This window comes from Oryctolagus cuniculus, chromosome 16 (assembly GCF_051225735.1).
Source record: "Oryctolagus cuniculus isolate XC-2025 breed Fujian yellow rabbit chromosome 16, ASM5122573v1, whole genome shotgun sequence".
In the NCBI taxonomy this organism is placed as follows: Eukaryota; Metazoa; Chordata; class Mammalia; order Lagomorpha; family Leporidae; genus Oryctolagus; species Oryctolagus cuniculus.
The window spans coordinates 19,671,896-19,691,037 of record NC_142882.1 but is presented as its reverse complement, the minus strand read 5'-3'; the positions used below and the strand labels follow the sequence as shown (position 1 = coordinate 19,691,037).

The 19,142-nt window shown below is 71.1% G+C and overlaps 3 protein-coding genes across 8 annotated transcripts in view; 1 reads left to right on the top strand and 2 right to left on the bottom strand.

Moving 5' to 3' along the window:
• Positions 1 to 6,113, top strand: part of UPF1 (UPF1 RNA helicase and ATPase) — a 15,257-nt gene extending 9,144 nt beyond the window's left edge. Inside the window, exons 6-24 of one of the 5 annotated variants that reach the window (XM_070059018.2) lie at positions 219 to 380; positions 471 to 555; positions 706 to 804; positions 941 to 1,049; positions 1,168 to 1,327; positions 1,417 to 1,535; positions 1,761 to 1,925; positions 2,004 to 2,118; positions 2,243 to 2,386; positions 2,473 to 2,686; positions 2,789 to 2,906; positions 3,040 to 3,196; positions 3,346 to 3,488; positions 3,636 to 3,810; positions 4,045 to 4,126; positions 4,330 to 4,491; positions 4,562 to 4,779; positions 4,886 to 5,008; positions 5,106 to 6,113. In XM_070059018.2, coding sequence (XP_069915119.1) covers positions 219 to 380; positions 471 to 555; positions 706 to 804; positions 941 to 1,049; positions 1,168 to 1,327; positions 1,417 to 1,535; positions 1,761 to 1,925; positions 2,004 to 2,118; positions 2,243 to 2,386; positions 2,473 to 2,686; positions 2,789 to 2,906; positions 3,040 to 3,196; positions 3,346 to 3,488; positions 3,636 to 3,810; positions 4,045 to 4,126; positions 4,330 to 4,491; positions 4,562 to 4,779; positions 4,886 to 5,005 — 2,547 coding nt within the window. In that variant the 3' untranslated portion in view covers positions 5,006 to 5,008; positions 5,106 to 6,113. Of the gene's footprint in view, positions 1 to 218; positions 381 to 470; positions 589 to 705; positions 805 to 916; positions 1,050 to 1,167; positions 1,328 to 1,416; positions 1,536 to 1,760; positions 1,926 to 2,003; positions 2,119 to 2,242; positions 2,387 to 2,472; positions 2,687 to 2,788; positions 2,907 to 3,039; positions 3,197 to 3,345; positions 3,489 to 3,635; positions 3,811 to 4,044; positions 4,127 to 4,329; positions 4,492 to 4,561; positions 4,780 to 4,885; positions 5,009 to 5,105 lie in introns of all 5 variants that reach the window. The other 4 variants (XM_070059017.2, XM_070059016.2, XM_070059015.2 and 1 more) reach the window with 4 other exon arrangements.
• Positions 6,053 to 7,511, bottom strand: GDF1 (growth differentiation factor 1). Its single transcript, XM_051829567.3, has 2 exons — positions 7,036 to 7,511; positions 6,053 to 6,915 (listed from the first exon to the last, which is right to left on the bottom strand). The coding sequence occupies exons 1-2, from the start codon at positions 7,376 to 7,378 to the stop codon at positions 6,146 to 6,148; spliced, it is 1,113 nt and encodes a 370-aa protein (XP_051685527.1). The 5' UTR covers positions 7,379 to 7,511; the 3' UTR covers positions 6,053 to 6,145.
• On the bottom strand, positions 7,466 to 19,142 carry CERS1 (ceramide synthase 1). Of its 2 annotated transcripts, XM_051829571.3 has the most exons (7): positions 18,802 to 19,141; positions 16,545 to 16,704; positions 12,537 to 12,717; positions 11,640 to 11,801; positions 10,901 to 11,048; positions 10,262 to 10,371; positions 7,466 to 7,646 (listed from the first exon to the last, which is right to left on the bottom strand). In XM_051829571.3, exons 1-7 carry the CDS (start codon positions 19,039 to 19,041, stop codon positions 7,604 to 7,606), a joined length of 1,044 nt encoding a protein of 347 aa, XP_051685531.3. In that variant the 5' UTR covers positions 19,042 to 19,141; the 3' UTR covers positions 7,466 to 7,603. The 2 variants fall into 2 exon arrangements, with proteins under 2 accessions (XP_051685531.3, XP_089171925.1); XM_089315799.1 differs by lacking the exon at positions 7,466 to 7,646 and having other exon boundaries at positions 10,258 to 10,371; positions 18,802 to 19,142.

Here is a 19,142-nt window from a genome sequence, read left to right as displayed (position 1 = left end):
GGGCGGGGCGGGGGGCGGGGGGACTACGGCCCAGCCAATCAGTCAGCTGGGGGAGCTGTGGAAGGTGGGCGGGGGCGGGGCGGGCCACGGCCCAGCCAATCAGCTGGGGGAGCTGTGGAAGGTGGGCGGGGCGGGCGGGCCACGGCCCAGCCAGCTGGAGGAGCTGTGGGGGCGGGGGCGGGAGCGGGCGGGGCTGAGCGGTGGCTGCCCTGCCCCAGGAGAACCCGGCGGCCACGCTGGAGGACCTGGAGAAGCCGGGCGTGGACGAGGAGCCGCAGCACGTGCTGCTGCGCTACGAGGACGCCTACCAGTACCAGAACATTTTCGGGCCGCTCGTCAAGCTGGAGGCCGACTACGACAAGAAGCTCAAGGAGTCGCAGGTGACGTGGCCGCGGCCCGGCCGCAGGCAGCACCGGGGCGCGCGCGGGGCCGCGGGGCGGGCGCTGACCGGGCCTTGTCTCCCTGCTCAGACGCAGGACAACATCACGGTCAGGTGGGACCTGGGCCTTAACAAGAAGAGAATCGCCTACTTCACTTTGCCCAAGACTGACTCTGGTAATGAGGATTTAGTCCTAATTTGGTTAAGAGGTGATTTTAAGTTTTGAACTCCTTGTGCCGTGGTAGCGCCAAGCCCCTGTGTCGCCCCGAGCGGGCGCCGGGCGCGAGAGCCGGCGGGGGCCGCGCTGACGCCGCCCCTCCCCGCAGACATGCGGCTCATGCAGGGCGACGAGATCTGCCTGCGCTACAAGGGCGACCTGGCGCCGCTCTGGAAGGGCATCGGCCACGTCATCAAGGTCCCGGATAGTATCCTTGCCTGCGGGCGGGGGGCGGGGGCGGGGGCGGGGGCGGCGGGCTCGCAGCACGCACCCACGCGGGCCGGCAGGCCGGGCGCGGGCGCCGCCGCTTCTTGACGCGGACGCGGACTTGACTCAGCGCCCAGACTACGGCGACGAGATCGCCATCGAGCTGCGCAGCAGCGTGGGCGCGCCCGTGGAGGTGACGCACAACTTCCAGGTGGACTTCGTGTGGAAGTCCACGTCCTTCGACAGGTGCGGCCGCCGCGGGGCGGGGCGGGGCGGGGCGGGGCGGGGAGGGGAGGGGAGGGGAGGGGGAGGGGCGCCCTGTGCGTGCGCGCGCCCGTGCCGACCCGCGCCGCCCCGCCCGCAGGATGCAGAGCGCGCTCAAGACGTTCGCCGTGGACGAGACGTCGGTGTCCGGCTACATCTACCACAAGCTGCTGGGCCACGAGGTGGAAGACGTGATCATCAAGTGCCAGCTGCCCAAGCGCTTCACGGCGCAGGGGCTGCCCGACCTCAATCACTCTCAGGTCCCCGCCGCCCCGCCCCGGCGCCCGCCCCACGCCCCGCCCCGCCCCGCCCCTGCGCCCGCCCCCTCACCGCCCGCCCCGCCCCGCAGGTGTACGCCGTGAAGACTGTGCTGCAGAGGCCGCTCAGCCTCATCCAGGGTCCCCCCGGCACGGGCAAGACGGTCACGTCGGCCACCATCGTCTACCACCTGGCTCGGCAGGGCAACGGGTGGGTGGGGGTGCGTGCGGGCGGGCTGGGACCCTGGGGGGTGGGGGTATGGTGCAGACAGGGCCGGGATGCTGGGGGGTGGCGGGGGCAGTGTGGAGGGGCCGTCCCCGCTGGGGGGTGAGGGAGTGCGGTGTGTACAGGCCGTGGGGGGACGCGGTGCGGGCGGGGCGGGATCCTGGGGGACATCGGTCGCGCGGGCGGCCGGCCTGAGCCCCGCCCTTGCAGGCCCGTGCTCGTGTGCGCCCCGAGCAACATCGCCGTGGACCAGCTGACCGAGAAGATCCACCAGACGGGGCTGAAGGTCGTGCGCCTGTGCGCCAAGAGCCGCGAGGCCATCGACTCGCCCGTGTCCTTCCTGGCCCTGCACAACCAGATCCGGAACATGGACAGGTGCGGGGGCGGGGCCCGGGGTGGGCGGGGGCGGGGCCGGGGCGGCCGGGCGCCGGCTCACGCCGCCTCTGCGCGCAGCATGCCGGAGCTGCAGAAGCTGCAGCAGCTCAAGGACGAGACCGGGGAGCTGTCGTCTGCCGACGAGAAGCGCTACCGCGCCCTCAAGCGCACGGCCGAGCGCGAGCTGCTCATGGTGAGCGGGGTGGGGCCGCCACGCCCCCGTCCCCGCCCCCGCCCGTGCCCCTCCCCCGCCCCCACCCCGTGCCTGCCCCGCAGACCCGGCTCTCGCCCGCGCCCTGACCCCCGCCCCTCTGCAGAACGCTGACGTCATCTGCTGCACCTGCGTGGGCGCGGGGGACCCCAGGCTCGCCAAGATGCAGTTCCGCTCCATCCTGATCGACGAGAGCACGCAGGCCACCGAGCCCGAGTGCATGGTGCCCGTGGTCCTGGGGGCCAAGCAGGTGGGCCGCGGCGGGGCCCCACATGCGCGGGGTGGGGGTGGGGGGTCGCCCGCGCCGCGCCAGCTGGCCGCGCTCTGTCTCTGCAGCTGATCCTGGTGGGCGACCACTGCCAGCTGGGCCCCGTGGTGATGTGCAAGAAGGCGGCCAAGGCGGGGCTGTCGCAGTCGCTGTTCGAGCGCCTGGTGGTGCTGGGCATCCGGCCCATCCGCCTGCAGGTGCAGTACCGCATGCACCCGGCGCTCAGCGCCTTCCCCTCCAACATCTTCTACGAGGGCTCGCTGCAGAACGGCGTCACCGCAGGTGTGTGTGTGGGGGGGGCTCCCGGGGGGGCTGCGGGAGGCAGGCGGGGGCGGAGCCAGCCCTCCCTGACGCCGCCCTCTCCCCGCCCCGCCCCCCCTGCAGCCGACCGGGTCAAGAAGGGCTTCGACTTCCAGTGGCCGCAGCCGGACAAGCCCATGTTCTTCTACGTGAGCCAGGGCCAGGAGGAGATCGCCAGCTCGGGCACCTCCTACCTGAACCGGTGCGCGGCCTCCCCCGTGGGCGGGCGGGCTGGGCGCGGGCGGCGGGGCAGGGCGGGGCGGCGCGGCCCTGCGTGCGCTCTGGGCCGCCAGGGGTCGAGCCCCGGGGCCGCGTGGCTGACGGCCGCTTCCCAGGACGGAGGCGGCCAACGTGGAGAAGATCACCACGAAGCTGCTGAAGGCGGGCGCCAAGCCGGACCAGATCGGCATCATCACGCCCTACGAGGGCCAGCGCTCCTACCTGGTGCAGTACATGCAGTTCAGCGGCTCGCTGCACACCAAGCTCTACCAGGTGCCGCGCGCGCCCTCCACTCGCAGCGGGCGGGACGGGGAGGGCGGGCGCCCCGCTCCCCAGCCCCAGGGCCGGGATCGAGGCGCCGGCAGGGGCGAGGTGAGCCCCCAGCCCCGGGCCCGGCCGCCGCTGACTGCCGCCCGCCGCAGGAGGTGGAGATCGCCAGCGTGGACGCCTTCCAGGGCCGCGAGAAGGACTTCATCATCCTGTCGTGCGTGCGCGCCAACGAGCACCAGGGCATCGGCTTCCTCAACGACCCGCGCCGCCTCAACGTGGCCCTCACCCGGGCCAGGTGCGCGCGAGCGCTGGGAGGGGGCGGGGCCGCGCGGGGAGCGCCGGGAGGGGGCGGGGCGCGGGGAAGGTGGGGCCACGCGGGGAGCGCCGGGAGGGGGCGGGGCCTGGGGGCGGGGGCGGCGGCCGCTCAGCGCGCGCTCCACAGGTACGGCGTCATCATCGTGGGCAACCCCAAGGCGCTGTCGAAGCAGCCGCTGTGGAACCACCTGCTCAACTACTACAAGGAGCAGAAGGTGCTGGTGGAGGGGCCGCTCAACAACCTGCGCGAGAGCCTCATGCAGTTCAGCAAGCCGCGCAAGCTGGTCAACACCATCAACCCGGTGCGGGCCGGGGGAGGGGCGGGGCCTGGGAGGGGCGGGGCCGCGCGGGCTGGTCAGCACCATCAACCCGGTGCGGGCCAGGGGCGGGGCCTGGGGGAGGGGCGGGGCCGGGGAGGGGCGGGGCCGCGCGGGCTGGTCAACACCATCAACCCAGGGCGGGGGCCGAGGGGAGGGGCCGCCCTGCGGCCACACACAGGCGCCCAGGTGACACATTCCACGCCTGCCCCGCCGCAGGGCGCCCGCTTTATGACCACAGCCATGTACGACGCCCGCGAGGCCATCATCCCGGGCTCCGTGTACGACCGCAGCAGCCAGGGTGAGTGCCGGCCTGGGGGAGGGGCGCGTGTGTGCTGCCCAGCCCACCCTGCCTGCCTGCCGCCTGCCCCCTGTGGTGCGTGGGAGGCCTTGCAGCTGGGCTTGGGGGCGGGTCGGGAACTGCTGGCCGGCCGGCTGGGCTGCGGGGGCGGGGCGGGGCTGACAGCACCCCACCCCGCCACCCCCCACCCCCGTGTCGCGCAGGCCGGCCCTCCAACATGTACTTCCAGACGCACGACCAGATCGGCATGATCAGCGCAGGGCCCAGCCACGTGGCCGCCATGAACATCCCGATCCCCTTCAACCTGGTCATGCCGCCCATGCCGCCGCCCGGCTACTTCGGACAGGCCAACGGGCCGGCCGCAGGTGGGCCCGCGCCCCGCCCCCCGCGCGGGCCTCGCTCTCCCCTGCCCCGCTCACCCGCTCTGTCTCGCAGGCCGCGGCACCCCGAAAGGCAAGGCCGGCCGCGGGGGCCGCCAGAAGAGCCGCTTCGGGCTGCCCGGGCCGAGCCAGAGCAACCTGGCCAGCAGCCAGGCGAGCCAGGACGCCGCCTCACAGCCCTTCTCGCAGGGCGCGCTCACGCAGGGCTACATCTCCATGAGCCAGCCCTCGCAGATGAGCCAGCCCGGCCTCTCGCAGCCGGAGCTGTCGCAGGTACGCCGGGCCGGGGGCGGGGCAGGGGCTGGGGGCGGGGCCGGCCGGCTCCGGACGCGGGGGGCGGGGGGGCCGGGCTGCGCTCACGCCGGGGCCTGCCTTCCAGGACAGCTACCTCGGGGATGAGTTTAAATCACAGATCGACGTGGCGCTGTCGCAGGACTCCACCTACCAGGGGGAGCGCGCGTACCAGCACGGCGGGGTGACGGGGCTGTCCCAGTACTAGGAGGCAAGCGCTCGGGGCGCGGGGGCCGGGGGTGCGCGGCGGCCGGGGGCGCGCGGGGAGGGCCCGCGCCCGCCTGCGCCTGACGGCCCCTCCCCCGCAGGTGGCAGCGGAAGAGCTGAGCTCCGAGGCTTGGTCCATCAGCGTCGTATTCTGGGTAATAAAAATACAAATAAACGGATACCTGTTTTCCACTGCTAAGGCGAAGCAGCACTGTGCGAGCAGCAGGAGGGCGAGGAGCCGCGAGGGAGCCGCCGAGCCCGAGAGGCCCAGCCGGCGCCAGCAGCGGAGCGGAGCCGGGCGCGGCGCGGCGGGCGCGGGCGGCGCAGGAGAGGAGGCGCCGGCCCGGCCGCGGGGCCTCGCCCCGTCCTGCCCGCTTCCCCGGCGGGCGGCAGAGCCCGCGGCGGCCCGTGTTCGAGGGTCTCAGCAACGCGGGGCTTGGGGTTTTTCCGTTTGTTTTCTGTTTTCTGGTTTTTTGTTTTGTTTTGTTTTTTCCCAAGATTCTTTTGAGAAGGACTGAAAACCACGCTTTCCTAAGTTTCTCTGAGATCTTAGCGGCGGCCTGCAGCGAGGAGGCCCGGGACGGAGCGCGAGCGCCCAGAGCTGAGCCAGGACGCCGGCCGCGCGCGAGGATTCTCGTTTGCGTTTTAGCGGCGGCGGCGGCGCGCTGCGCGGGCCCAGGACGGCGAGGGGCAGACTGCCCGCCACGCGTGGACGGCGCTCGCCCCCACCAGCGGGGCCTTGGCCGGGGCGGCGGGACGATGGCGGCGCGCGTTCCCGGGGAGCTGGGAGGGCGGCCCGGCCCCTGGCCCGTGGCGTGGCGGTGGTCTCGCCGCCACCGCCGCCGACCCCCAGCGGAGGGCTCTTCGTGCCTGACCCGGACTCCGTTCCCGCCCCCACCCGCCTCCCGCCGGGCCTCAGCCCCGAGCTCAGGCTTGTGCGGGGCCGGCCAGGGAGGACGCGGACGCCGGCCCTGCGGGGCGCCCGCCGCGCCCCCTCCCCGCAGCCTTACGCTGGTTTCCAATCGAGGAGCATCGTACCGAGGCAATGTAACTTGATTTTTGGTCAATTTGTTTTAAGCTCTTTGTCACCAATAAAACACGAATACACAGTCCGTGCTTCCGCCGGTGCGGGGGGGGGGGGTCAGCGGCAGCCGCACGCGTCCACCGCCATGTCCGCGTGGTGGCGCAGCACCACGTTGTCGCTGTTGTCGTAGAAGAGCACAGAGACGGGCGAGAGGCGCGCGGGCACGCAGCACGGCAGGCCGCCGGCGCCGGGCGCGGCCGCGTGCATGAGCGCGCGCAGCACGGCGTGGTTGAGCACGGGCGGGCCCCCGGGCGCGGGCAGCGCGGCGGGCAGCCCGCAGCCGCCCTGGCAGTAGTTGGCCAGGAAGCCGCGCGGCGCGATGACCCAGCGGTGCCAGCCCACCTCGCGGAAGCTCACGTAGAGCCGCCGCGCGCGACACGCCCCGGCGCCGCCCACCACGGGCTCCGCGTCGCGCCGCGTGCGGGGCCGACAGAGGCGCGGGTCCAGGGTCACCAGCAGCAACGAGGCCTCGGCCAGGCGCGCGCAGGCGGCGGGGGCCCGGGGCCGCAGCGCCAGCGCCAGGCGGAGGCTGCGGGGCGCCGAGGCGTTGCGGGCCCAGGCGACGCCCAGCAGCTCGGCGCGCACCGGCCGGTCGAGGGCCGCCACTTCCTGGCGCAGCAGCACCGGCCCGGGGCCCGCCGCGTCCCCCGCGCGCGCCACGCTCAGCTCCCAGCCGTCCGCGGGGGTCTCGGCCGCCGCGAAGCGCAGCTCCAGGCGGGCCCGGCTCGGGCGCTCGGCGGGCTCCACGGCCGCCAGGTCGAAGAGCGCGGTCCACCCGGGGCACGGGCCGGCGGCCGGGGCGGGGCCGGCGGCGCGGGCAGGCGCACCTGGGGAGGCAAGGAGAGGGCCGGGCTGGCGCGCGGGCCGGGGCCGGGGCCAGGGCCCCCCATCCCGGGGGCGGCCGCCGGAAGCCAGCGAAGGCGGGAGGCCGGGGAGGGGGCGCTCACCGCGGTCGGCGATGTGGCGCACGATGTTTCCGGCGACCCCCAGCTCCTCCACGTGGCACGGTCGCAGGCTGGTCCCCGGGGGCGTCCGCCGCGGGCCGGCCCTGGCTTCCCGGGGGTCCCGGCGGCGGAACAGGCGCCACATGACGGGGGGCACGGGCCGGGGCGTGGGGGCGCCCCGTGGCGCATCGCGCAGCCCCAGAGCCTGGAGCAGGGCGGAGGCGGAGGCGGCGGCGGGGCCCGGGGGCTTGGCGGCGCGGGCCGGGGCCGGGGCCGGCGCGGGCAGCAGCGAGACCAGGAGGAGGAGGAGGAGGTGGTGGCCGGGGCGGCGGCGCGGCGGGCGCATCTTCCTCCCAGGCGGCGGCCGGAGAGTGGGCAGCGTCCGCCGCGGCCCCGACCCGCGAGCAGGGGGCGGGACCGGGCCTGGGGGCGTGGCCGCGGCCCCGAGGCGGGAGGGCACGGATCCCCGGGGCAGGGGGTGGGGCAGGGGTCTCTGGGGAGGTGACGGGGCCCCGGAGGGGCAGAGCTGGGTGGGCCGAGCTCGGGGCGTGGCCGGCGGGCGGGCGGGGGCTCAGGCGCGCTTGGCTTTCAGGAGTCCGTTCCGCAGCGGCTTCCTGGGGGCCGGAGCGCGCACAGGTGAGCGTGGGCACGACTCCCGCGGCCCCATGCCCGGCCCCCCCCCCAGGCCGCTGAGGACCGAGCCCGGGCCCGCGTAGACGCGGAACTTGCTGCCCCCTCCCCCCCAGCCTGTCCCGTCCAGGCCCTGCGGCCCGGCTGCTTCGCTCCCGCGCGCGCTCTGGAAACAAGCGCTGGGGGCCGGGCGCTGGGGCGCAGCGGGTGAAGCGGCCGCCTGCAGGGCACCCCACGTGGGCGCAGGTTCGAGACCCGGCTGCTCCACTTCCGATCCAGCTCTCTGCTATGTCCTGGGAAAGCAGTAGAAGATGGCCCAAGTCCGTGGGCCCCTGCACCCGCGTGGGAGACCCAGAAGAAGCTCCTGGCTCCTGGCTTCGGGTCGGCGCACCTCCGGCCATTTGGGAGTGAATCAGTGGATGGAAGACCTCTCCCCCCGCCTCTCTCTCCGTGTAACTCTTTTAAATAAATATTAAAAAAAAAAAAAAAAAAAAGCGAGCAAGCGAGCGATGCTTTTGCTTTGCGTCCTGCGGTGCGGTCAGCGTCCACGCGGACGTCCAGGGACAGCCGCGTCCGCTCCCGGGACGCGCTTTGCCAAAATGCAGGGTGTGGGAAATGCGACTAAAGGTTTTTTCTTAGAAAAAAAAAAATCGACGCGAGGCGGGGCGGTGACGCAGGGTTCGAGCCCCAGCTGCCGCGAGGGGCCGGAGGGAGAGCTTGGGCCCCCGCGGGAGTCCCGGGTGGAGCTGCCCTCGCGGCCGCGGGCCTTCTGGGCAGTGACCCTGCGGGGGGGGGCGTGTTATCTGTGCCCTGGGAGGGGTCCCGGGAAGCAGCGTCCCGCCCCAGCGGCAGCGTCTCTCCCTCCATCCCCACGGACTCCCTGGAGGACGCCCGTCTCCCCTGCCCGCGCCGCCGCGTGCTCCCCGTGGGGGTGGGGCGGCCGTGCGGCCGCGGTCCAGTGGCAGGTTTCTGGGAAGAATGGAACTAGAAGCTCAGCTCGCGTGGGGGCCAGGTGCAGCCCTGCAGGCCAGCCCGGAGGAGAGGGGCTGTGCCCGGCTGCGCGCCCGCTCACTTCCTCCTGGGGTCTGCAGCCCGCCTCGCAGGGGCCGGGCCGGGGCGGGGGCCTGGCCGACCCCCGGCCCCCGTGACCGTCCTCGCCGGCTGCCTCCCGGGCACAGCAGCAGGAAGCCGGCCGGGAAGCAGCGGCGCCCGGGTGGGCTGCCGGCGTCACAGGCAGAGGCTGCGCCCACTGCGCCCAGCGCCGCCCTGGGGCTGGCTGCTCCCTCTCAAGTCCGCTCCCGCCCACAGCGGCTGCGCACGGCCCCGCCCCCGCCCACCGCGTCCACAGCGGCCCAGCTGAACCCTGGGGTGCTCTCGGGCTCTTTTCACCACCACCCAAAGCCTGGGTCTCCCTCCCGGGGGCGCTAGACTCCCACCTCGCCCGCCCTCCCTCCTGGCTGCAGCCCCGCACCGGGGTCCCTCTCCCACCCCAGGGGGCGGGCGGAGCGGCTGCCAGTGGACAGGACTGAAGGCCCCTCTGTTGTCTCCCCCCCAACCACCCCCAACGCCTGTGTCCCACTCGCGTCTTTCGAGATTTCTTAAAATCAATCAGTTATTTGAAAGGCAGAGTGACAGAGAGACAGAGAGACAGAGAGACACACACAGAGACAGAGAGACAGAGAGAGACAGAGAGACACACACAGAGACAGAGAGACAGAGAGAGACAGAGACAGAGAGAGACACAGAGACAGAGAGACACACACAGAGACAGAGACAGAGAGAGACATAGAGACAGAGACAGAGAGACACACACAGAGACAGAGAGACAGAGAGAGACAGACAGAGAGAGAGAGACAGAGAGAGACAGAGAGAGACACAGAGACAGAGAGAGAGAGAGACACAGAGACAGAGAGACAGAGACAGAGAGACACACACAGAGACAGAGAGACAGAGAGAGACAGAGAGAGAGAGACAGAGAGAGACAGAGAGAGACACAGAGACAGAGAGAGACAGAGAGAGAGACACAGAGACAGAGAGACAGAGACAGAGAGACACACACAGAGACAGAGAGAGACAGAGAGAGACAGACAGAGAGAGAGAGTCTTCCATCCGCTGGGTCACTCCCCAAATGCGGGGGCGAGGCCAGGCTAAACCCAGGGGCCGGGAGCTGCATCCGGGTCCCCCCGTGGGAGGCAGGGGCGCAGCAGGGACCGTCACCGCTGCCTCCCAGGTGCGTGAGCAGGAAGCTGGATCAGAACCGGAGCAGCCAGGACTGGACCCGGAGCTCCGGCACCGGCGACACAGGGGCGCCTGCGCACAGAGCTGGTAAACCTCTGTCTCCGTGCGCACCTCCCGTCCCCCCCCCCCACCAGGTTCTGAGCCCACGGCCTCCCTGATGCACCAGGTCCGGCCTCATCATAGCGCCTTCTGGAACTTTCCACGGCTCCTGGCCGAGCTCCGAGCCTGGACTAAGACCCCCCCAGGGCCCAGCCCCCGCGCTGCCGACGAGGGGGGGCTCCCTCTGCACCCTGGGATCCGACCGCGCCCAGCCACCCCGCGGGCCCTCCCGGCCTCTGCCCACGAGCCCCCGCCCACTCACTCGGCCTTGCTGGGCTTGGGGCTGCGGGCTTCGGCCGGCTCGTACTCCCGCAGGTCCTGCAGCTCCCGCAGCTGGCCCGTCAGCACCTTGGCGGCGAAGGCCACGATGTACTGCGGGCGGGGAGGCGCAGGTGAGACGCCGCCCGGACGGGAGCGCGCCTGCGCCTGGCCAGCGCCGGCCGCCGCACCGGACCCGCGCCCGCCCCTGTGCCCGCGCCCTCACCTGCACCCATGCTCGCACCCACGCCCGCCCCTGTGCCCGCGCCCGCCCCTGTGCCCATGCTCATACCCGCCCCTGTGCCCGCCCCTGTGCCCGCGCCCGCCCCTGTGCCCGCGCCCACACCTGCACCCATGCTCGCGCCCGCTCCTGCACCCGCGCCCGCCCCTGTGCCCGCGCCCTCCCCTGTGCCCATGCTCATACCCGCCCCTGTGCCCGTGCCCGCCCGTGCCCGCGCCTGCACCTGCACCCGCGCCCGCCCCTGTGCCCGTGCCCGCCCCTGTGCCCACGCCCACACCTGCACCCGCACCTGCCCCTGTGCCCGTGCCCACACCTGCACCCGTGCTCGCGCCCGCCCCTGTGCCCATGCTCATACCCGCCCCTGTGCCCGCCCCTGTGCCCGCGCCCGCGCCCGCGCCTCACCAGGAACCAGTAGAGGTTCATCAGGGTGAGCACGAGCAGCAGCGCGTTGAAGAAGAAGTAGAAGGGGATGTCGGGCCGCGTGCGCAGGCTGCAGTGGCACGTGGCATACAGGACCTTGAGCGGGAACCAGTAGAGGCGGAACCAGAACCTGCCGGGACGCGCGGGTCACGCGGGCGCAGTGGCGGCCAAGAAAGGCCCCCAGACCCCCGGGCCCCCAGACCCCCCAGGTCCCCGGGCACCCAGGCCCCCCAGGACCCCCAGGCCCTGCACAGCCAGAGCCCAGACAGCGGCCAAGGCATGGCCCCGCCCCTTCCCTGATTAACCACGCCCCCATCCTGTTGGCTCTGCCCCTGTCTTAGCCTTTCTGGGGGCCGCGCCCCAACTCTTTCTCACAGGATCCCGCCCTTCGTGTGCAGCCCCGCCCACCTCCCCAAGCTCGGTCCCCATGCACCAGCCCACGCAGGAGCTGAGACAGCCCACCAGCGTGCAGCCCCGCCCACCTCCAGACCGCCCCTCCCGAGGCCCCGCCCACCTCCCGGCCGCCCCTCCCCGAGGCCCCTCCCACCTCCCGACCGCCCCTCCCCGAGGCCCCTCCCACCTCCCGGCCCGCCCCTCCCCGAGGCCCCTCCCACCTCCCGGCCCACCCCTATCCGAGGGCCCGCCCCTATCCGAGGGCCCGCCCCTCCCCGAGGCCCCGCCCCTCCAGGCCCCGCCCGCCGCCCCGCCCCGCCCCACTCACCAGCCCGCGCCGAAGCTGAGGCAGCCGGCCAGCGCCAGCAGCGCGTGCAGCCGGTGGAAGCGGCCGCCGCGGGACTTGAAGTAGATGTTGAGCTTGGTGAACTCGAACTGCACGTCGCTGACGTCGTGCAGGAAGAGCACGAGGACGCCCACGTTGTGGTACCTGGGCGGGGGGGGGGGGCGGGCGGGGCTCACGCGGGCCCCTCCCCGCGACCCGTCCCCACCCGGCCACCCAGCTCAGCACCTCCACCTGCTCCAAGGGCCGCCTCGCCCGAGAGCCCTGGCGCTCGCTGACCCCTGGCTGGCGCATCCCGCGTCTGCATCGCCCACCGGTCACTGCCAAGGGCCGGCATCAGCCCTGGTGCAGCCCCGCCGCTCGTCCCCGCCCTGCCCCCCGCCACGCCCGTCCTCTCCAGCCTCCGCTCACCTGTCACTCACGTGTCACCCATGGAAACCCCAACGCCTCACTTCCCTCCAGAGCTCGGTCACCCCCAAACCCATGCCTGGCCCTTCCTCTAGAACTTTCTAGAACCATAAGAATGTCCTAAACCTCCACCAGGGCACCTCAGGAAGTTCATGGCCGGGGCCGGCACTGCGGTGCGGCGGGTTAGGCTGGGCCCCTGCACGCGCGTGGGAGTCCCGGCTCCCGGCTCCCGGCTCCGGCCTGGCCCAGCCCGTGGGTGGACCATCTCTGTCTCCCCTAACTCTTTTCAGATGAACTCCCGGCAAAGCGCTCCGTGGCGGCCGCCATGGGGAACACCCAGGGTGCCTGGCACGTGTGGCCCGCGCCGCTGCCCCGTGAACCCGTCCCGGCACTGGGACGGCGGACAGGCGGACCCGCGCCCCCGCCCACGCTCGGGAGCCCCCTGCGGCCCCGGCATCTCTGGGCCCCGCTCACCGGAAGGCGTAGGAGGAGACCAGCAGCAGCAGCGTGACCACGTGGTGCGCGATCATGACCACCGAGTCCTTGCGCCAGGCGTCCATGTAGAGCGTGGCGTAGATGGAGTGGCCGTAGAAGCTGCCCTGCAGCAGGTACATGGCCGCGATGTCCCGCGGCACCGCCATGCCGGGGCTCCAGTCTGCGGAGAGCGAGCCTCGTCGGGACCTGGGGGCCAGGGCAAGACCCCGCCACGCGGCCTCCAGGGCCCGGTTCCATTCTCAGGTCTCTACCTAGTACTTTTTATTACTAATTTTATATTTTTTAAAAAATGTTTATTTTATGTGAAAGGCGGGGGGGGGGGGGCTCTTGCATCTGCTGGTTCACTCCCTGGTTGGCCACAACAGCCTGGGCTGAGCCGGGCAGGAGCCAGGAGCTCCATCCGGGTCTCCCACGCAGGTGCAGGGGCCCAAGCACGTGGGCCATCCTCCACTGCTTTCCCAGGCCACAGTGGAGAGCTGGATCGGAAGAGGAGCAGCCGGGACTGGAACTGGCGCCCCTATGGGATGCCGGCACTGCAGGCGGGGGTTTTACCTGCTACGCCACAGCACCAGGCCCATTTTATTATTTACAAAAATATTTAGTGGCTGGTGCTGTGGCACAGTGGGTTAGACCACACCTACAGCTGAGCAGGCCCGGCTCCCTGCGCATGCGCCTGGGAAAGCAGCAGCGACCGGAGGGGAGCCCCGGATGGAGATCCTGGCTCCGGGCTCCCGCCTGGCCCAGCCCTGGCCGCTGTGGCCACGTGGGGAGTGACCCAGCGGATGGGAGCTCTCTCTCAGTGCCTTTCCTCCTCTCTCTGGGAACTCTGCCTTTTAAATAAAGAAATAAAGAATCCCCCAGTTAAAGACAGAGGGACAGAGAGACACCGGGAGACAGCCTCCACTAGCTGGCTCGCTACCCCAGACAGCAGAATCGGCCAGGGCCAGGCCAGGTGGGGGCCAGGCGGCAGCCAGGCGCAGAGGCACCTGTGGCCCCCGCCCTGGCCCGGCCCCGACATGCCCTGCCGCGCGCTCGGGAGGGCAGGTGCACTGCTGGCCGTGCGCCCGGGGGAACCGGCAGCGCCACTCCCGCAGCGGCCTGGGGAGGGCGGGGGTGAGACCCGGTGTCTGCAGGCAACAGAGCATAACACGGCCCCGAAGAGGCTCAAGGCCCCGGCACCTGCTGCCAGAAAACCCGCCGCGGAGTGACACAGGTCGGACACACAAGCCACCGCTGTGTGAAACGTGCCCAGGAACTGTCCGGAGCCGGCAAAGCCACAGGGACGGGAGGCGGGGCTGGGAACACTGGAAACAGACAGAGGGATGGTTGTGTAACATCACGAATGTCCTAAATGTGTCTGATTGTTTGCTTCTAGAAACGGTTGGCTTTTTTTTTTTTTTTCAGACTTGTGGTACAGTTTACCCGCGCAGCTGTGTTTAGGTAGACGGTTAAGCCGCTGCCTGCCCTGCCTGTGTCAGGGTGCCTGGGTTCGAGTCCCGGCGGCTCCACTCCCCAGCCAGCTCCCTGCCGATGTGCCTGGGGAAGCAGCAGAATTCGGCTCAGGTGCTTGGGCCCCTGCACCTGCGTGGGAGACCCGGATGGAGCTCCTGGCTCCTGGCTCTGGCGCAGCCCCGCCCCTGCCTTTGGGCCATTTGGAGAGGGAACCAGCAGAGGGAAGACCTCTCTCTCCCTCTCCTCCCCCTACCCCGTCTCTCATAAACAAATCTTTAACAAACCAGGTTCCCAGCTCTTAGCTCCCCTGCCCCACCATGCACACCTGCCAGGCGGCCACCCCTGGCCCACCCTGGCCACCCCTCCCCCAGGCCAGCCCCTGAGCAGGGCCCGGGGCAGGGACGTCAGCTGCAGCCCTGCAGGACCAGGGCGGCCTCAGCACCTCCTTGGTCCCCCGCTGCCAGCTCCGTGTCCCATTACTGCCCCGGGCCTACGGGCGCAGACCGGGCCCCTGCTGGGCACCAGCAGCCACGGCCAAGCCGTCTCCGCCCAGGGCCGCCCCACGGCCACCCTGCTCGCCGCCCCTTCCCACCTGGCCCTGCTGAGCGCTTCCTCCCCATCGCACTCAACGCTGCGGGAAAGGCAAGGGTGGCCCGGAAGCCGCCCCTCCTAACGGGCTGTCTGGTAACGCCTCTCTTCATTTCTCAGTTGCTTATTTGAAAGGCAGAGAGACCACCAGTTCACTCCTTCGCGTTGGGACAGGCGGGAGCTGGGAGCAGGGAGCTCCCCCTGGGTTCCCCAGGGTGTAGGGGCCTGAGCACCCGGGCCATCGCTGCTCCTCCCAGGGTGCACCAGCAGGGGGCGCTCCGAGGCGGGATGCAGGTGTCCCACCGCCATTCTGGAAAATTCTGACTCCCGGTGTGTGCCCATGGCGAGTCCCTCCCTGGCGTGCTCACTCCCACCTGACAGAGGCACCCCCCCCGCCTGCACTGCGTCTGCCCACACCGTGAGGGGGCGCCCCAGGCTACACGCAAACGTGTCCCTGCCCTGTGTCCCTCGCAGGCATCCCAAACCCAGCTCAGGGTCCCCCCAAGCCCTCCCTGTCACTTAGGGGCCCCAGGCCTCGCTCACGCCCACTTCTCATTGGGCAGCAAAACCTCTCAGCTCCGTCTTCGAGAGAGTTCTTGAATCAGACACCCGTCTGCCACAGGGTCAGCCCACAGGGACACCCCTGTGGTGGTGGCCAGCACAGCAAGCCTGGTACACAGCAGGCGCTCAATGTGTGCACAACGAACAAAGCAGCCTGTTGGCAAGCCTGATGCCAAACAAGAAACCCGAGGCAACTCCGTGCCCAAACTGGATCCCCTCATCCAGCGGAGAGAAACTGAGTGACGGCCGTCACCTCCCCACCAGGGACTCGGGACGCAGAAGCCCCGTCCCACGGCTGGGTGGGCGGCCCACTCACGCGCTCCAGGCAACACAGCACGCCCGCCTGCCCCACCTCCCGCACTGGGGGTGCTCAGGCCTCCTGACCCCCACCCACCAGATCCTGCGGATACGGGTGGGGGGGCTGGCAGCGTGGCGCAGTGAGCTAAGCCGCCTGCCCCACCTCCCGCACTGGGGGTGCTCAGACCTCCTGACCCCCACCCCCACCAGATCCCACGGATACGGGGGGGGGGGCGGCGGTGTGGCGCAGTGAGCTAAGCCGCCGCCGGCATCCCAAGCGCAAATACAAAGGCCAGTTCCTGCGCTGGCAGCTCCGCTTCCCATCCAGCTCCGTGCTGATGCGCCGGGGAAGGCAGTGCCGGCCCCAGTGTGGGGACCCGGATGGAGCTCCTGGCTTCAGCCTTGTGGCCGTTTGGGGAGCGAACCAGAGGATGCAGAATCTGTATCCCCACTCTGTAACTCTGCCGTTCAAATCACTCAATCTTACACACACACACCCCCCTCTCCAGAGCTGAGCCGAGCTGCCTGCGGCCCGTGTCGGAGGACATGGGTTCCAGTCCTGGCTCTGTTCCAGCTCGCCGCTAACGCGCCTCCCGGGAGGCAGCGGTCATGGCTCCAGTTACTGGGCCCCCGCGCCCTGGCCCGGCCGGAGCTCCTGGCCCTTGGCCGCTGCAGGCAGGTGTCTGGGGAGTGAGCCAGCTCTCAGATAAATAACGTGAATGAACCTTCGGCCCGGCTCTCAAACACCGACAGTCCTGCACTGTGTCTCCTCTTCCTGGTGCGCCACTGTAAGGTTTATATGAAGGGGAGAGTGACCAGTGATGGGGGAGGGGGCGGGTGGTAAGGGGCAGCTCTTCCATCCGCTGGTTCACTCCCCAAGTCAACAGCCAGGGCTGGGCCAGGAGCTCCATCCGGGTCTCCCACGTGGGTGCGGGGGCCCAGGCCCTTGGGTCGTCCCCTGCTGGTTGCCCAGGCGCTTAGTAGGGAGCTGGATGGGAACTGGAGCAGCCGGGACTGGCTGGTGCTTGGGTACGGGGTGCCGGTGTCGCCCGCTCCAGCAGCGCTGCAAGCCCCGCCCACGGGCCCTACCGTAGAAGACAGAGGGCGGGTCCTGGAAGAAGCGGTAGTCGGTGCCGAAGAGCAGGTAGGCGCTGTAGCTCCAGGAGCCCAGGTAAAAGAGAAACTTCCAGGCGCTCTCAGGCAACTTGGCAGCGTCTCGGGGCTGCAGGTGGCACCGCTTGGCCAGGGGCTGTGGTGAGAGAGGGGGGCGGGCACTCGCAGCCTGCAGGGGTGGGGGCACCTGGGGCCGTGCCTCCGGGATGCAGAAGGGAGTCCCCGAGGTAGGTGACTTCCGAGAGCGCCCAGCCCCCACGTCCACGCCGGCTGGAGCCTAACCAGAGCCCGGGAGTGCGCGCCAAGGGCTAAACTTAGTTACCAGCTGTCCGCCTCGGCGCCCGGCGGCGGCGCGGCAGGGAGGGCGGGCGGGGAGGAGGAAGAGCCCCCAGGAGGGGACGCTTGCTCCCAGAGCAAGGGAGACCCCCGGGGGGCTCAGCGGGCACAGTGACGGGTGGGCACAATTGACAGGGACAAGCAGAGAGGGAGAGCGCACACCAGGGGTTTGTCAGGGCCTTGAAGGCAACAGGGAGGGGAAAACGTGGTGTTGGGGTGGGGGTGAAGGGAAGAGGGCGGATGGGGGGAGGCAGGGCATTGCTGGGAGGGGAAGTTTTGGGGGTGTTGTGGACGAGGGGGCTGGGGAGATGGGAGTAGGCCTGAGGAAGGCACTGGGATTTGGGGGAGAGGCGCGTCAGGAGTGTCGTGGGGTGGGAGGAGGCGTGGGGGGGGGCAGGGGAAGTGGAAGCAGTCCGGGGGGGGCGAGCCCTGCCCCTTCCCTCCAAGGCTGAGGGGGCCTGGTGCCCAAGAGCACCAGCGGTTGTCATGGAGACAGCCAGAGCCAGCTCCCGTAACCCCTGGCAACCAGGCTGCTGCCAAGAAGATGAGCTGCGGAGGCCCCGAGCGGCCCCTCCACCCATTTCTCCGGAATAGCCTCCAAGTGCGGCCCGTGCCCCACCCAGGCTGGGCAGAGCTTGGAGCCCGGGCTCAACCTGGGAGGATTCGGGAGGGAATTCGTGCTGCCCCCACACCCAGGCCCTGGAGGACCCCACCCCCTACTGCTCCTCGGTAGTCAGGGAGAGGCCGCATCCCCCCCCCCCCGCCCTCCTAAGCCCCCAGCTTCGGAGTCTGATGGGGACCAGGGGCATCACTCCTGCCACCCTCCTGAGGGCAGGGTGGGGGCGGGGACTCTCCCGCTGTGAGGGTGACACGGAGATGGGGTGGGCGCGGTGGCAGCCAGAAAACGCCCCGTTTCCACCTAACAAGGGCCGGCCTCTTCCCGGCCTGCAGAGAAAGGCCCCTTTGTTGGCTCTGGCTCTCGGTCCCCTCACCCTCTGCCACCTCCAGCCAGGCTGGGGCGGGGTGACCCAGCCGGTCCGCGGGAAGTCTCAGCCAAGCCAGGCGCCGCCCCCACACGCCTTCCCACCAGCGCCTGCGCCAGCGACCCCTCCCCAGACAAGGGAACGGGGTCAGGCGCCAATGTCACCGCCCCGTCACCATCCGAGGGCGGGGGCCTTCTCAGGCGGACCAGAAGCTCGGCTGTCAGCACGGTCCAGTCCCAAAGACCCAGGCCACGTTCCCTCCAAGCGGGCGACCACCACCGCGGGAGGGGGCCCAGGCCTTTGCCATCCCTGGTCGGAGGGTGGCGCTGACCTCTGCCACGCGCCCGCGGCAGCGACCAGGCAGCCCCTGACTCTCCCCACAGCAGGGCCAAGGACCCCCGCTGCGGTCCCGGGCGCCCCCCGCACAGCCTGGGAGGTGCGTGTCGCCGGAGGCTCTCCTGCACCGAACCCTCCGCTTTCGCGTCCTGGGCTCCTCCGGCCTGGGCTTGGCCCTGAGCGTGCGCAGTGGCTCAAAGCCCTCCCCCCCCCCCCAGCATGGGAGCCCCCTTTGTCCCAAACCGACTGGGAAGGGTCGTGCCGCGGTCCCCCCACACTGGAACACCCCGACCATTACGGAGCCCTCTTCGCTGTCTGGGGCTCACCTCGGCCCGGCCACACCCCCATATCCGCCCCCACCCTGCGAGGACCGACGTGAGCGTGAGCGCGCGGTGGCCCAAGATCTCCCATTCCAGACCCCTGCAGCCCGAGACATCTTCCCCCTCCTCCTCCCGCCCCATCGCCGACTCCCCACCCTGTCCCCGACCAGCACCGTCAGAGAGGCACGCGCAGCCGCCCAGGGCCCTCCATGTTCATGCTTCCCTCACCTCCCCGCCCAGACCCCCAGCCGCACTGACCCGAAAGAGGCGCGCGGTGGCCGCGGAGCGCAGCGCTGTCCAGCCGAGCGCACCCAACGCCAACAGCAGGAGCTCGGGTGGCGCCAGGTGCGCGTTCTCGGCCAGGCCGCGGCGCGCCAGCCCCCAGCCGCAGTCCGCGCAGCCCCGCGCCGCCGCCAGCATGGTGCCCCAGCTGCGCTGCACCAGCTGAGCGTAGCTCGGCATGGGCTCGGGCCCCGCGGGCCCCGCCGCCGCCGCCATGCCGCCCGCCCGCCCGCTCGCTCGCTGCCCTGCCCGCCGCCTGCGGTGGCTACCGGAGCCGCGCGCCCCGCGTCACGCGCCGCAGCTGGGCCGTGGGCGCG